This window comes from Aptenodytes patagonicus, chromosome 18, assembly GCF_965638725.1.
Source record: "Aptenodytes patagonicus chromosome 18, bAptPat1.pri.cur, whole genome shotgun sequence".
Taxonomy (NCBI): Eukaryota; Metazoa; Chordata; class Aves; order Sphenisciformes; family Spheniscidae; genus Aptenodytes; species Aptenodytes patagonicus.
In genome coordinates this window covers 3,172,450-3,186,457 of record NC_134966.1, presented here as the reverse complement: position 1 = coordinate 3,186,457, position 14,008 = coordinate 3,172,450, and the positions used below count along the sequence as shown (strand labels likewise).

Below are 14,008 nucleotides of genomic sequence, written 5' to 3'. Positions count from 1 at the left end.
GCCGGCTGCAGAGCCTGGAGCCGCCCAGCCACTCTGTAGGATGGCCCTTATGGAGGCACAGCGGGGTCGGGTGGGTGTGAGTGATGCTTGGGGCTGGGGAATTGGGGGGTTGCCCCCCAATCTCAGCCGGTCGAGCCAGTCAGAGCGGGGCCGGGGAGCCGCACAAGGCGCGGGAAGCCGTCAGCATCACCGGAATCAGCTTAATGTCAGGAATTTCCTGCTGGGGAGAGGAATCCATGGCATTAACGTGAAAGGCCAAAAAAAGAGATCATCCTGACCCCAAATTAGTCCCTGGACTGGATGGGGAGGGCAGAGGGCAGCATGCTCAGCTGTGGCCCCCACACCGAAGCCTGCTCCAGCAAGCTGGAGGTGTTGGGTGGGTGGGGAGGGTGGGGGAAGGTGTCCGAGCGGGGTGTTGGGGGGTCTGCAGCAAGGAGACCCCTGAATCCAGCCCCTGCCTAACGCGGCTGTGCTCTCCCATTGCAGAGAAGACGGGGAAGGTGCTGGGGGAGTTTTGCCGGTGCTACAAGGAGCAGTACGGCGTAGCTCTCTTCAACAGCGTCCGCTATGAGATCGAAGGCAATGGAGGGCCACAGGCCCAGCTGCTCCACCGCAAGGTAAGAGTCCGGCTCCGCGTGAGGAGCCTGGAGCCGGCGGGGAGCTCCATCCCTGTGCCCAGTGAGCACGGACCGATGTCCTCCCCAAAGCCCGGGCACATCCCCTCTCCCCGTTCCACCCTGCCGGGGTGCAATGTAGCCCCCATGCCACTGGTCCAGTCCATCCCCTGGCACTGTGCACCATCCGTGCGGCACGTGGGGCTCCCTGGGACGGTTTTCTTTCCCAACCCATGCAACGAGCAGGAGCAAGGCTGGCTTTTGGCTGCAGCCCCTGTGGATGCCTGTGCTTGATGCCAGGGCTGGCAGGAGCTCGTGGGACCAGTGAAGCCCCGAGCAGGACATGCCAGGCTGTTGTCCTCCCGCTCCCGGGTGCGAGCAATGCTCCAGCCCAGGCAAAAAGCCCAGGGAGGGGTAGGAAACCCCTGGCAGGTGTCCCTGACCCCATGGGGGAAGAGGAGGTGGCTCTGAGTCTGATCTCCAGCAGCCACGTGTCTCCTGCCTGGCAAAAGGTCTCCAAGCATCCCTCCTTGTTGCTTGAGGCTCTGGCACCCGGCGACGGATCCTGCCCTCCCCTCCCACCTCCAAAGGCAGATGCATGTCAGCCGGGGCTTCTCGCCGGCAGACAGGGTTTGGGGTTCCTCCCTGGCCGGGTCGGTGGAGCCGCTGACCTATGGGTGCTCCTTGAAAGCAAGAGAAGATGTAATTGCACATGGGGACGGGCTTCTGCTTTTGTCTGAGGCTTTTTAAAGAAATCTAGAGATTGCATTCATGAGATCAGACTTGAGCCCTGGGTGCTCACAGCGGCTGTCCTTCTGGCTCACTCACGAAGGTTACACCTTGCCCAGGCACCTGGACGTGCCCCATCTCCTCTGAAAGCTGCCTGGGTGCTGGGTCTGTTGAGCAAAATAAAGGCGTGGAGGCTCCTGGGCAGGAGCCGGGTGCCCGGCATCCTTGGCAAGGCGTCCCTTGGGTTCTTCGCAATTTGGCAGATGCCATCAGCCCCCTGGGGGGTACCTCCCTCCCAAGGTTGGTTGCTTCATTAAAAAGCTCCAGCAAGCAGCCCAGGAATGTCTGAGGAATGGCGGCGAGGCAGGGAGGTCAGGGACTCCGTGCAAGTCTTTTAAAACACCAGTATATAAATAGCACATTCCTCTTGCGCGATGTCCCGTCTGCTGCCCATCCTCTGCCAGGGCACAGGCAGAGCCTCAGGCCGGGATGTAGCAGGGCTCCAAACACCGCGGGGACCTGTGTGTCCGTGGGGTGGCTCTGCAAGGAGCTGGGGAGAGCATCTCCTCCAGCTGGGCTTTGCGCTCCCCAAATATGCCAAAAAAAGTTGTGGATGTCAAGAAGATGCAGGATAGCATCCTCCCTGTCCTGGGGCAGGTCCAGCTGGAATCTGGCGTTTGTTTTTTTTTAATTTAATTTATTTTTTACCTTATTTTTTGCCATCTCTGTGGGGATGTGGTGCTCAGAGGCAGCTCCCGCAGTGATACCGGGGGCTGGAGGCCCTCCTGGGCAAAGGGGGACAGCTAGGCTGTGGTCTGAATTGTGGCTCAGTCACCTGAAATGCCAGCCAGAAGCAGCAGCGATGAGAACAAGGAATAAATGTTTCTGCCTTTGGTCTCTCCAGCAGCCCAAGCGTCCCCAGCCAGCAGTGGGGACAGCGCACATCGTGGCCTTGGTCCGACATCCTCACGTGCCCCTGAAAACCAGTCCCCGAGCATCCTCTCTTCTCGTAACACCCCCTCCTGCCTCTCCCGGACGAGCCCCAAAGCTGACGTATCCAGACCCAGGTCTCGCTCCCCATTGCTCCCTGTCCCCGCGGCAGGGATGCAGGCATTGTGCTCCCCGGCCTCCTCCCCGCCCAGCCTAGCAATTTGGCGCATACCTGCCTGTCCCAAATATTTGCCGGGGTGGGGTGGTGCCGCCTCGGTGCCTGCCCGAGGTGAGGAGGGTGTGCGAGGAGGGGACGGCTGCGCCATAGGGACGGGGCTCCCGGGATGCTGGTGGCTGTGAGCAGCCATTCCCCATCCGAGGGTCCCCTGGACTCACATCAGGGCTCGGTCCAGGTTTTTTTTCATTAGCAGCCGGTCCGTGCGGCTTCGTCTGCCTTGGGCAGTGGTTTTGAAGCTGGTTTACATGGCCTGATTCTCCTTGGATGAGCCACCCCGGTGAGATGCCGATGGGGACTCCCAGAGCTGGCACCACCTTTCTGTCCCCATCCCCGCTGGTGGCCTTGGGGTTTGGGCTCTCATTGCCCCCGCCATCCCCCGGCCCTGCAGGGCCTGCTTTCCGCTTTCTTCTCCCCCTTCCAAGGGCTTTGGAAAGCAGTAGGGAGCAGCGAGGTGCTGTCAGCCTGTTTGCTGAGCCAAGCTGCTCTCAGACCTCCCTACCGCCCAAGGGCGTGTGGGGTTGGGGAGTGGTGGGGGGCTTGGGGAAAGCAATGGGGTGCCTGTGAACCAGGAGATGGACAGAGCAGGGAGAGGAGAGGGAAAGGTCCTGCTGCTGGGTGCATGGTGGGACCCAAGCCCTGGCTGGTCCCTCCTGACAGCCACTGTGGTGGATGGTGGGTGGCCACGGCAGGAGAGGCGGCCGCCGCACGCTCCCGCCCTCATGAGAGCTCTCGGCTCTTGTTTATGTTCCTGGGATCATAAAAATTCTTGGGACAAATTCTTGGCTCACTCAGCCAGCCTGTGTTTGGGATGGCGTAAATGCTGCCGGCGTGCGGGCCAAAAGGCGGTGGAGAGCTGGTGAGGGGCTGCTCAGCCGGGGTGGGCTCGGGGGCGTGGGATGTCCTCAGCCTGTTCCTGTCGGTGGTCCTCCATGAAGTCCAGAGCATTTAAGCATCGTCTGGTGCTGGGCTCTACAGGGTGGCTTCTTGCTTTTCCCATCTGGAGACCATGCTAGGGCAGGACTTTGGTTCTTGCCATCTGCAGCTTGCCTCTGACCCGTACCCTGGCAGGGCCTTCTGGTTGATGGCCACTACCAAGCAGTACCACGCGTGCTCCTGCCTGCCCCAAGCCACGGAAATCGCAATAGCTGGGGTTGGGAAGAGCTGCTGGAGGGCCCTGCTCCAACCTGCTGCTCGGCCAAGAGAGCTCAGGTCACTCAGCTGAGCTTTGTGTGTCTCCCAGGGAGGAGATGCCGGGGACAGAGGTGTGACCACCGCAATGGTGAACACCACCACGTGCGACTGCCATGTGAGCAGCCCCTCTGAGGTCTTCTAGGGCTGTGCATGTGGAAACCCCCAGGTTGTCACCCAGATGCACCCCTTCAGGCACCAAAATTTGCAATGCTATAGGAGATAATCCAGTGGTGAAATTGGAGACCCTCAGCATAGCCCTACTGCAGAAAATCCCACCCAAACCACCACGAACGGACCTTGCTGAGCTCCCCGAGCCAGGCCGTGACCACGGGATGGAGGGGTACCCAGGGGCCCCCTCCCTGCCCCCCTGTGCCACCCACCGCGTGTCTCCTCCCCGCAGGTCCCACTGGAGGACCACGTCATCTACTCGGGCAACCTTTTCCAGTACATCGAGGAGAACAAGAAGTGGAGGAACCGCTTCTCTGTGGTCCCGCACAACTACGGCTTGGTCCTCTACGAGAACAAACTGGTGAGGGGCATCACCCTTTTTCACCCATCTCTGGTGGGCACAGCTTCAAAGGGGGACACCCCATTGCTGCGGTGGCGTGGCCGTGCTGCCTGTCATCCATGACCATCTTTTTCTGCTCAGGCCTATGAGCGGGACCTGCCGCCCCGCGTACTGGTCAACAGCGCTGGCTACAAGATCCTCACCTCCGTGGACCAGTACCTGGAGCTGGTGAACAGCAGCCTGCCTGGTGAGTGGTCTTGGTGGCTGCGGGGCGAGGAGAGATGCTCGGGGTCCCCTGCGCCCCCGTTCTGCTGGGCATCCCTTGGGGACCTTTGGGAAAGGGTGTTTTCAGGGCGTGGGCATCCCTAGGGACCTTTGGGAAGGGGTGGTTTCGGGGTGTGGGGCTGTAGGGAAGGAGAACAGCCCCGTTCCCCCTGTGGGGTGTAGGGTGCGGTGTGAGGTGTCTGCTGCTCGGGTCCCGCTGCAGCTGCCGGGGAAGGAAGGAAAATGTGTCTGCGGCTCCGTGAGAGCTGCCCCGAGCTGCTCCTGCCTCCCTTTCCCAGGGAGCCCTGGGCGAAGGCAGCAGCACCTGCTCCTCCACCCAGACTCCCAGGAGGACCGGCCACCACCCCACTCACTGTCCTCCTGCCCTGGGTCCCTAAAGGCCAGGGCAGCCCCCAGGGAGCGGGGCAGGAGCTGCAGAAACAGCTCGCGTAGGGCAGCGAGCCCCTTTGCTGGTTTGGGGCACGGGCACAACGGCAGCGGGGTCAGGCCGGCAGCTCTGGGGAGGAGTTTATTTTAATTTTTTTTTTTTCAGTTTTCACTTCTGATTTCCTTTTTGGAAGAGCGAGGCTCTTTGCGCTTTTTTTGCCCCATGTTTTTGGTAGAACTCACAGCAAAGGCACTGGGAAGGAGCTGAGGGGTCTCGTGTGCCCCTGCTGCACCCCTAGCCCCAATTGCTGGGGGAGATGGACGCACCTGACCCTGCAGCATCCCCATCCCTGTCCTGCCCCATCCCCTCCTCAAAGCATCCTTCCCCCCCTGCAGGCGTGACGCCTAAATCGGGGCATTCCCCCATCCTGAAGTGCCCCACGGATTTCCCCCTCATCCTCTGGCACCCCTACGCCCGGCACTATTACTTCTGCGTGATGACGGGCAAAGAGCAGGAGAAGTGGCGGGCGGTTTTCCAGGACTGCGTGCGACACTGCAACAACGGTGAGCGATGCTGGGGGCGGGACGGGACACGGGGGCTCCCGGGTGGGGAGAGCGTCATCCTCCTGCTCCGGAGAGGGTGTTGGGGACCCTGCGGTGGTTGGGTTGGGTTTTGGGCCAAAGGGGATGATTTGGGGGGGTCAAGAGGAGGAATTGGCTGGGAGTTGCTGAGCATCATTGAGCATCTCATCTTCTCCCCAAGCAAGGGTGGGGAGTGGGAAGGATCCGGCCGCCTGGTGCATCCCTGTGCTTGGCTTCATCCCACTGCCCATAAGGAGCACGATGGCTGCACCAGGGCAGGCAGCATTTGCAGGAGCCAGCACAGAGCCTGGCTCAAGAGACGCCCTGATGCCTATTTTCCACTGCGAGGCAGAAAATATTCAGTAATTAAAGTCATCAAAACTCCCAGCCCCACCGTCCTGCTCCCCGCCCCGCCGGCACCGCCCGGGCTCCGGCGAGCAAGGGCAGCCGGGGCTGCGGGCAGAGGGGGTGTGGGGCTGCGAGGGACCGGGGCGGAGGCAGGACCTGCCTCCCACGTCAACGATACTCTGGCAGGAAAACACGATTTTCCTGCTTGGCTGTGGCCTGTGTGCTCCTGGGCTGAGACCCAGGTCTCGGCGGTGCCTTGGATGGCGAGAAGTTTCCTGGGGAAGGAGGTGCCAGTGCTGAAATCTGCTCAAAATCGGGTCTTTTAGTGGGCAAAGAGCGATGCTGCCTATTTTTTTAGTGTTTCTTTCACTCCTGGGAGCTGTGTGTAGCCCCGATTTTGCCAGAGCTGCTGTTTAGGGAGCAGAGAAATGGGGTCGGATCCGGAGCCTGGGTTTCAGTTGGGGTTTCCATCCTCCCATGTTAGATTAAATCTGAAAGCTTTGCTCTTTCCTTTCCTTTTGGTGCTCCTCGCTGCAAAACACATCCATGTGCTGTTGGTGAGCTGAGGCCGTCCGAGCTCATCGGGATGAGCATGTCCCTGCACCCCACCCGGGGCCTGGGCTCCTTGGGGGGTGGGGGGGCTGGGTGCAGTGACCCCCCCTCAGCCGCTCATCCCCCCGGGATGCTGCTGGAGCATCATTGCTGCATGCAGTTCAGCACCCCAGGAGCCCCTCTGCTTGCTGGCTGGACACACAAAGCCAGAGCACTGCGAGCAAAACCAGCTCCTAGTAAAAGGAGAATCAACCTCTCATACTAACAAAGAGCCAATTTATTAATTTATTTGTCTTTAATTCCCCTCCCCGGCTGCTGGGTGCTGCTGTGGGAGAGAGGAGAGATGTGAGCCCCTCCGCCATCCCCACTGCCAGCCGGCTTGTGCCATTAAATCCTCTCCCCCCTCTCCTCCTCCTCAGCATGTGATGAAAAAAACTTTCAGGGGTGGGCAGCGGCCCAGGGAAGGCTCAGCGCTGGTGGGTTTCTTCATTTCTGCAGCCCGGGTTTCTCTGCGAGACGGTTCTTCCCTCCCGAGCTCCGTTTCTGCCCCTCGCTGCTCCTGTGAGGTCCGAGATACTGTTTCAAATCCCATGAAAGCCCTTTTGTTGTTGTCGAGCAATTCCCCCCCCCCCCAAATTAGAGGCTCTGTTTCTGCCTCCGGTTGTGATTAGTGTGGGAATTTTCACCTCCCTTTTTCAGACTGTATTTTTGTAACACCAGCACTTCTGTAAGGATCAGGGACGTGCAACATCGTTCCTCAGGCAGGAGGTGTCCAGCCTGGTTTCCCCGGAGCCTGGGTGCCCTTGGCTGCTCTGAGATGGCCCCTTGCTCTGCATGGTGACATAAGGGGCTGGAGCAGCACCCACCCTGCTGGCTTTTGCCCCTTATTGCGGGCAGGCTGCCCCGTTCAGCTGTGTTTTGGGCAAAAAGCGGCTTCAAACTCACGTTTCTTCTTCAGCACCGTTCCCCCGGCAAGAGGAGATTATCCTGTGCTGTGAGAGAGGTGCACTTTGAAAAAGTCGAGGTGTAGCATCTCTCTCCGTCGTCGGGTACTCCCATCCCATGGTGCACCGTCACCCTGGGAGCCTTTCTGGGACAGGGTCCAGGCTTGAGCGGGTGCTTCCCATTCCAGAGCGAGCTCAGATCAGTGCTTAATTTGCTGCGTATTAATGAAGCAAACTCATTAAATTCGCCCTGTGAAGTGGCACGGTGGCTTCTTGCAACCAGCCCTGTTTGCTTGTCCCTGGGCAGGGTGCAGGGCTGGAGACGGGTCCCCGCAGCCGGAGCCCACTGTACCCCCCGGGCTCAACCAGGGATGAGTGACCCTGGTGGGGCAGATCCAGGTGGCTTCTCGGGGGGCGAATCCTGCCCCGCTCTCTGCATGGTCTGGAGGATGTAGCAGCTCTGGTGGGGGACTGGAGCCCGTACCAGGCTGTCCCACCCCAGAGGTGATGCTGAGCTGCAAGGAGCCATGGATGGAGAAGCACTGGCCCCTGAAAGCCCAGCCCTGCTCTGGCTCCCACTCCCACCAAGCACTGAGAAAGGGTCAGACTGCACTTTCTCAGCATTTTTTTTCCCCTGTATATTAAGCTGCCCCTTAGGAAAAGCTGCTTAGGCTTGGAGTTAAATGTAATCATCTTAGAAAAATCTGTGTGCGTTGGAAAAGATCCGCTCACTACCCCGGGCTGTTCCTCCTGGGAAGGGAGAAACCACCCCTGGCTGCGTCTCCCCAGGACACTGGCTTGCTGGGCGGTCCAGGGACGTGCCGTGACCCTCCTCTGTCATCGCTGCGGGGATGCTCTCTGGGAGCAGGGTGGCTCTGCCAGGGGGCCCTTTGCCACGGGGCACAGCCACCACCAGCCACCCTGGGCTCGGTCCCATCCCGCCTCCCTCCTGCCAGAGGTCCGGGCATGGGGAGGGGAGCTGGGGTGCCGGGGGGGTTCGCTCCCAGGAGTGTTTCTCTCCAGCTGGCAGGCGCCTCTGCAGCCAGACCCTGGAGAGGCTGGGACGAGGCAGGGACATGTGTGGGACATGTGCCAGCAGGCTCCCAAGCTGTCCTGCCTGTCCGCTGCCCCCATCTCCTCCTCCTGGCACGTGGCCGTGAGCTCCCAGCACCCTGCCCCTCTTCCTGATGGGTGCTGCGGGAGGGTGGGGGGTGATGTCCGAGCCCCCCTCGTGCCGGTGGCCCCGTGAGCCATGCTGCAGTGACTCACGGCAGTGACATCTCAGGGGCAGCTGAACCAGCCGGAGCCCAGCGTGCCTCCCGCAGGGCTGGCTCGGGGACGGGGCCCTGACTCATCCCCGATGCCTCTCGGCCGCTTTCCTCTTCCTCCCGAGCTGTGCTGCTCCCTGCAGGGGCCCCCCTTCCTCCAGCCTCCCCCAGCTGCCCTGTCCTGCGGTGCTGGTGGGCTCGCTGGGCCCCATGCAGCATCGGGGGTCACTGAGCCCCCCCATACTGCTGTGCCTTTGGGCCTCACCGAGCCTCTGGGTCCCCGTGCACCACGGGGGCTTGCTGAGCCCCCTGTCCTGCTGCACCGCTGCTCCTGACATGCCTTCAGGGCTTGCTGAGGACCTGCGTCCCTGTGCACCATTAGGGTTCACCGAGCCCCCCATCCTGCTGAGCCTCTGCTCCTGCCATGCCGTCGGGGCTCGCCGAGCCCCCGGGTCCCCATGCACCATTGGGGCTTGCTGAGTCCCGGGGTCCCCATGGCACCATCGGGGGGTCAGCCCCCCCCCCACTTTCTGCCGAACCCCTGCTCCTGGGTGCCTCCCTGCCCTTGGTCTGGCTCTAGAGGGGATCAGTCTGTGGACAGAGTAGGAGCCCCCCAGCCACTGGTGTGTCTGGGAGACTGCTGCCCCCCGCCCAGTTAGAGACAGGGGCTTGGGATGGGATCCCCTGGTCCCGCTGAGAGCCCTGGGCTCCTTGAGTGGGTCCGAGGGTGTGGGGGATGCGAGGGACCCCTGCAAAGATGGTCTGGGGTGCTGCAAGCATCTGGGCTGCCCCTCGCACCCTGTGCCAGGCTGCTCACTCGTTCCCACCCCCCCCGTCCCTGCAGGGATCTCTGAGGACTCCAAAGTGGAGGCTCCAGCCTTCACAGACGCCGTCCGCATGTACCGCCAGTCAAAGGAGCAGTACGGCACCTGGGACATGCTGTGCGGCAACGAAACCCAGGTGAGGACCTGTGCCCCCCACGCTGGGGTGGGGGGGTGCGGGCTGAGCAGGGTCCCCAAAGCCTCCTGCCTTCGCAGGTCCTGAGCAACCTGGTGATGGAGGAGCTGCTCCCCGAGCTGAGGACCACCATCGGCCCCCGGCTGAAGGGCAAGGCTCAGGAGCGCCAGCGGACCTGGATCCAGGTGTGGGGCTGGGGCTGCCGTGGGGGGTCATCGTCGCCTGCCCTCCCCCTGCCTCTGCTCTGGGGGCCGCGCTGCCACCTCCCTTCCTTGCCAGGCTCGGTGCCCACCGGCTTTCCTGCCTGTCAGAGCCAGCGCCACCCCCCGCGTCGCCCCCTCTCCCAGCCTCTGCCAAAGAAGCCGTCCTTATTCTCCACTGCAGCTTTTTAAAGCTCCTTGTTGTGCCTCTGCGAGCAGCCCTGCCCATCCCTGCCTGCGCTGCCTCGTCCCTGGGGTGAGGGAAGCAAACAGGAGGAAGCCCAGCCCCGGAGTGAAGCCTATCCTGGCTATATTTAGCGAGCCATTTTTAGAGCAGCACAGGCTAAATCCAGCCCAAACCCTTGCGAAAGTCCGAGGGCTCTTCAAAACTGCCTGTTAAAACCTTAAAAGCCGATAGATAATTACCACCAGGCTAATAATGTGCCACTGGAGCAGCCTAAAAATGCACAAACACTGCTTTTTCAGTAGCTGCGGTCTTAGCTGCAAAGCTGGGAAACCCGAGGGGTGGGGGACGACGGCTCTGCCTCCTGCTGGCCCCGAAATCGTGGCGTTTGGCTGCAAAGTGAGCGTGAAGCCTCAGCGAGCGGCTCCATCCCGGTCATGGGGTTGGCTCCTGAGACCCCAGGCAGGTTGAACGGGGCAGGGCACAGGTTTCAAACAGGGTCAGGGGCTCTCCTGCCTGGACTGCCAGCATCCCTGGACCACCAGTATCCCTGGACATCCAGCATCCCCAGACCTGCAGCATCCCCAGACCTGCGTAGGGCACATCATTGGCTGATGGAGGCAGCGCTCAGTTCTGTGGCCCTTGGGCATCGCTTCAAAGCAGCTTCTCCACCGCGGGGGCTTCATCTCACCCAGCTGGGAGGTAGCTGGTGTGGAAAACCTACTGCCAGGCTGCGAGGAGAGGTCCGGTCAGGGCATGGGCGAAGGCTCGGCAGGTCCTGAAGGCGTCTGGTGCTGGAGGCGATGGTTAGTGGGGGCGGCAGGAGGTGTGGGGGGGAGCTGACCGTCCCATCTCTCTCTCGCCAGATCTCGGATGCCGTCTATAGGATGGTCTATGAGCAGACCAAGGCCCAGTACGATGCAGCAATGGCCAAGTGCGAACAGGAGCGGCCCCAGATGGAGAGCACCATCCGCACGGACATGGACCAGATCATCACTTCGAAGGAGCACTTGGCCAGCAAGATCCGAGGTACAGCCCTGCGGGGAGATGCGTGGACATGGATGTGTGTAGCTGTGTCCGTGACCGGCTCCTGGTGTGGCATCACCACTGTTTCATCAAGGTGTGGCTGTTCCTAGGGTGCAGTGTGGCTCCTGCCGGCACGGCCTGGGGAGCCTTGGGGAGATGCCAGCAGCGGCAGGGGCCAGGGTGCACGTCCTCATTGGCACTGTCCCAGGAGGTGGGGGACAAGGTGGGCAGTGACCCCCCATCAAGGCAGTGGGGGAGGAACAGGTTCAATACAGACCTGAGGGCCCCTTGCAAGAACCCCTTGCGTTGTCCTGCAAGTCTGGGAGACTTCTCCTGGAGGGGTCTGGGGAGAGGGGCAGGTCCCCCTTCCTAGGGAGGGTTTACGGCCTGATTTGCAGAGCTGGAAGGGCAGAGGAGGAGCCTCACCATGCTTACCCCTGTTTTCTGCCCAGCATTTGTCCTCCCCAAAGCGGAGGTCTGTGTCCGTAATCACGTCCAGCCCTACATCTCCTCCATCCTGGAGGCCCTGATGACCCCCACAAGCCAGGGCTTTGCTGAGGTGCGGGAGGTGTTCTTCAAGGAGGTGACGGACATGAACATGAACATCGTCAACGAGGGTGGCCTGGAGAAGCTGGTGGAGGTGAGACCTGGCGATGCTTCTTGCTGGCCGGTGGGCTTGGGGGTGGTAGGGCCAGTCCTGCTGCGTCCCTGGTGCGGATGGCACTGGGCTGAGAAAATATGTGGAGATGAAGCCCGTGTGGTGGTGCAGGCTGCCGTGCCTGGTGTGGGGTGGCATGTCCCAGCCCCGAGTGCGCGGAAAGGCCGTCCTGCCCTGCTGAGCTTGGCTTTATCCCCAGTACATGGAGAAGCTTTCCCACCTGGCCTTCCACCCCGTCAAGATGCAGTCGTGTTATGAGAAGATGGACCAGCTGAAATTGGAGGGCCTTCAGCAGCGATTCGATGTCTCCAGCACGTCAGTCTTCAAGCAGAGGGCCCAGATCCACATGAGACAGGTGGGATGGGGACCGGGGTCCTCCCGTTTCCCCCCAGGGCTGAGCGCAGAGGGCTGGGGAGCGGAGGCAGAGCGCGGAACCCAGGCTGCTCCAACCCAGACAGGGATTTGGCCAGGATGTCTGTCCCGTCTCAGGGACCTTCGTGTCGTTGGCACCCAGCTAAGGGTGTGTGATGGATCTGGCCATCCCCTTTGGTCTGGAGCGCAAGCAGGGAGGGAGCCCACGGGTGGGAAGCAGCGTGGGGCACCCTTACAACGTGGACTCAGCACCCAGGCTTGGGCGTCACGGCACAGCTGCCCCTTCGCCACTGAGCCCACTGGCACCAGCAAGGCCAGTAGCCCAATTTTGGGGTCTGATCCAGCCAAACCTGGAGCACGGTGTAGAAGTGGGGGGTGCAAACCAGCTTTGGGCACCCTCCTCCCCCAGCACCCTTGGTCCTCGGGGTGGAGCCTGTGGATGCCACGCTGAGATGCTGGGGACCTTACCAGTGTGAAGGCTCGTCTTGGTGTGGCAGTGCCCCAAAAGAGCCCCCTGCCCACCCCCATGGTTGGTCCCTTTGGGTGCCCCCCCCCCCGGCCCCGTGCTGACCGTCTGCCTCTGCTCACAGCAAATGGACGATGCCGTGTACACGTTTGAGACGCTGCTCCATCAGGAGCTGGGGAAGCTGCAGGGCAAAGACGACTTGTGCAAGTCCATCCAGCGCATCCTCGAGAGGGTGCTCAAGGTGAGGGGTGGTGGGTTGGGGCCGTCGGTGGCCTTCAGTGGCCTTGTTCCAAGGGCCAGCAGCCTGGGGAAGAGGCCAGGAGTGACCTTACCAGTTTTAAAAAAAGCCTTCTGGGGAAATACTTCTTTATATTGAGATTTTCATGCATTTTGCTGGGATGTGGGGCAGGCGAGTGGGAAATCACCTGGAGGAGCCAGGTCTCCTCTGACCACATGCATCACTGTAAAAGCCACCCAGGGTTCAGACTGGCCCAAAAGCCCTTCTGCAGACAGTGATGGAGGAGCTAGCTCCCACCCAGGCTCAGGCACCCCAGGAACCGGCTGGAGGGAAGGATGCGAGGGACAGAGGAACCTGCTCACGCCCGTGCAAATGGGGTGGGGGGGCCAAACCGGAGGGGCTTGTGCCTGCGGGCAGGGGAGCTGTCAGCCCCGCAGCCCACAGCCCTCGTTGACCTGGGGCTGCCCTCTTGCTCACCCTGCAGAAATACGACTACGACAGCAGCACTGTGCGGAAGAAGTTCTTCAGGGAGGCCCTGCTGCAGATCACCATCCCCTTCCTGCTGAAAAAGCTGGCGCCGACCTGCAAGGGGGTAAGAGGCTAAACTTTGGGGTGGGGGGGCAAGGACCACCCCCCCCCGCAGAGGGGCTGGAGCATTCCTCCCTGCCATCCCCCGGGCTGAGCGACCTCTCCCCCGTGGCAGGAGTTAGCCAAGTTTCAGGAGCTGATCTTTGAGGACTTTGCCAGCTTCATCCTGGTGGAGAACACTTACGAGGAGGTCGTGCTACAGTCGGTGATGAAAGACATCATGCAAGGTAGGGTCCCACGGCGCTGGGGAGCCTGGACCCGCTCAGCTCTGAGCCCCGGGGGGCTCCAGCACCCTGGAGTGGGTGGTGGGTGCTGGGTGGCATCAGTGTAAGCCGAGCCTGAGCTTAGCAGCACCTGGAGGGCCCATGGTGGGTGCTGGGGACCATAGGAGGAGAGGGTGACCCCAAGCAGGATGCTGGGGGCTGTACGAGGAGCGGTGACCCTGTGCAGGGTGCTGGGGACCATAGGAGGAGGGGGTGACCCCATGCAGAGTGCTAGGGGCTGTACAAGGTGGGGGTGACCCCATGCAGGGTGCTGGGGGCTCTGTGAGGAGGGGGTGACCCCATGCAGGGTGCTGGGGGCTGTGTGAGGAGGGGGTGACCATGTGCAGGGTGTTGGGGTCTGTATGAGAGTATGAGAAGGGGGTGACCCTGTGCAGAGTGCTGGGGGCTGTACCAGGAGCAGCTTTCCCACCTGGCCTTCCCGCTGGCAGGGCTGAGCAGTGGGTGGAATGCTGAGCCCTCCACCCGGCTCCAGACACCTCT

General features: G+C 61.6%; 1 protein-coding gene across 1 annotated transcript in view; it reads left to right on the top strand.

Moving 5' to 3' along the window:
* The window catches only part of NIBAN2 (niban apoptosis regulator 2), a 32,778-nt gene that overhangs the window by 16,364 nt on the left and 2,406 nt on the right, over positions 1-14,008 (top strand). Inside the window, exons 2-13 of the mRNA XM_076355336.1 lie at positions 487-617; positions 4,103-4,231; positions 4,352-4,457; positions 5,258-5,425; positions 9,400-9,515; positions 9,593-9,697; positions 10,763-10,925; positions 11,375-11,562; positions 11,780-11,935; positions 12,543-12,659; positions 13,141-13,248; positions 13,360-13,471. Coding sequence (XP_076211451.1) covers positions 487-617; positions 4,103-4,231; positions 4,352-4,457; positions 5,258-5,425; positions 9,400-9,515; positions 9,593-9,697; positions 10,763-10,925; positions 11,375-11,562; positions 11,780-11,935; positions 12,543-12,659; positions 13,141-13,248; positions 13,360-13,471 — 1,599 coding nt within the window. The remainder of the gene's footprint in view (positions 1-486; positions 618-4,102; positions 4,232-4,351; positions 4,458-5,257; positions 5,426-9,399; positions 9,516-9,592; positions 9,698-10,762; positions 10,926-11,374; positions 11,563-11,779; positions 11,936-12,542; positions 12,660-13,140; positions 13,249-13,359; positions 13,472-14,008) is intronic.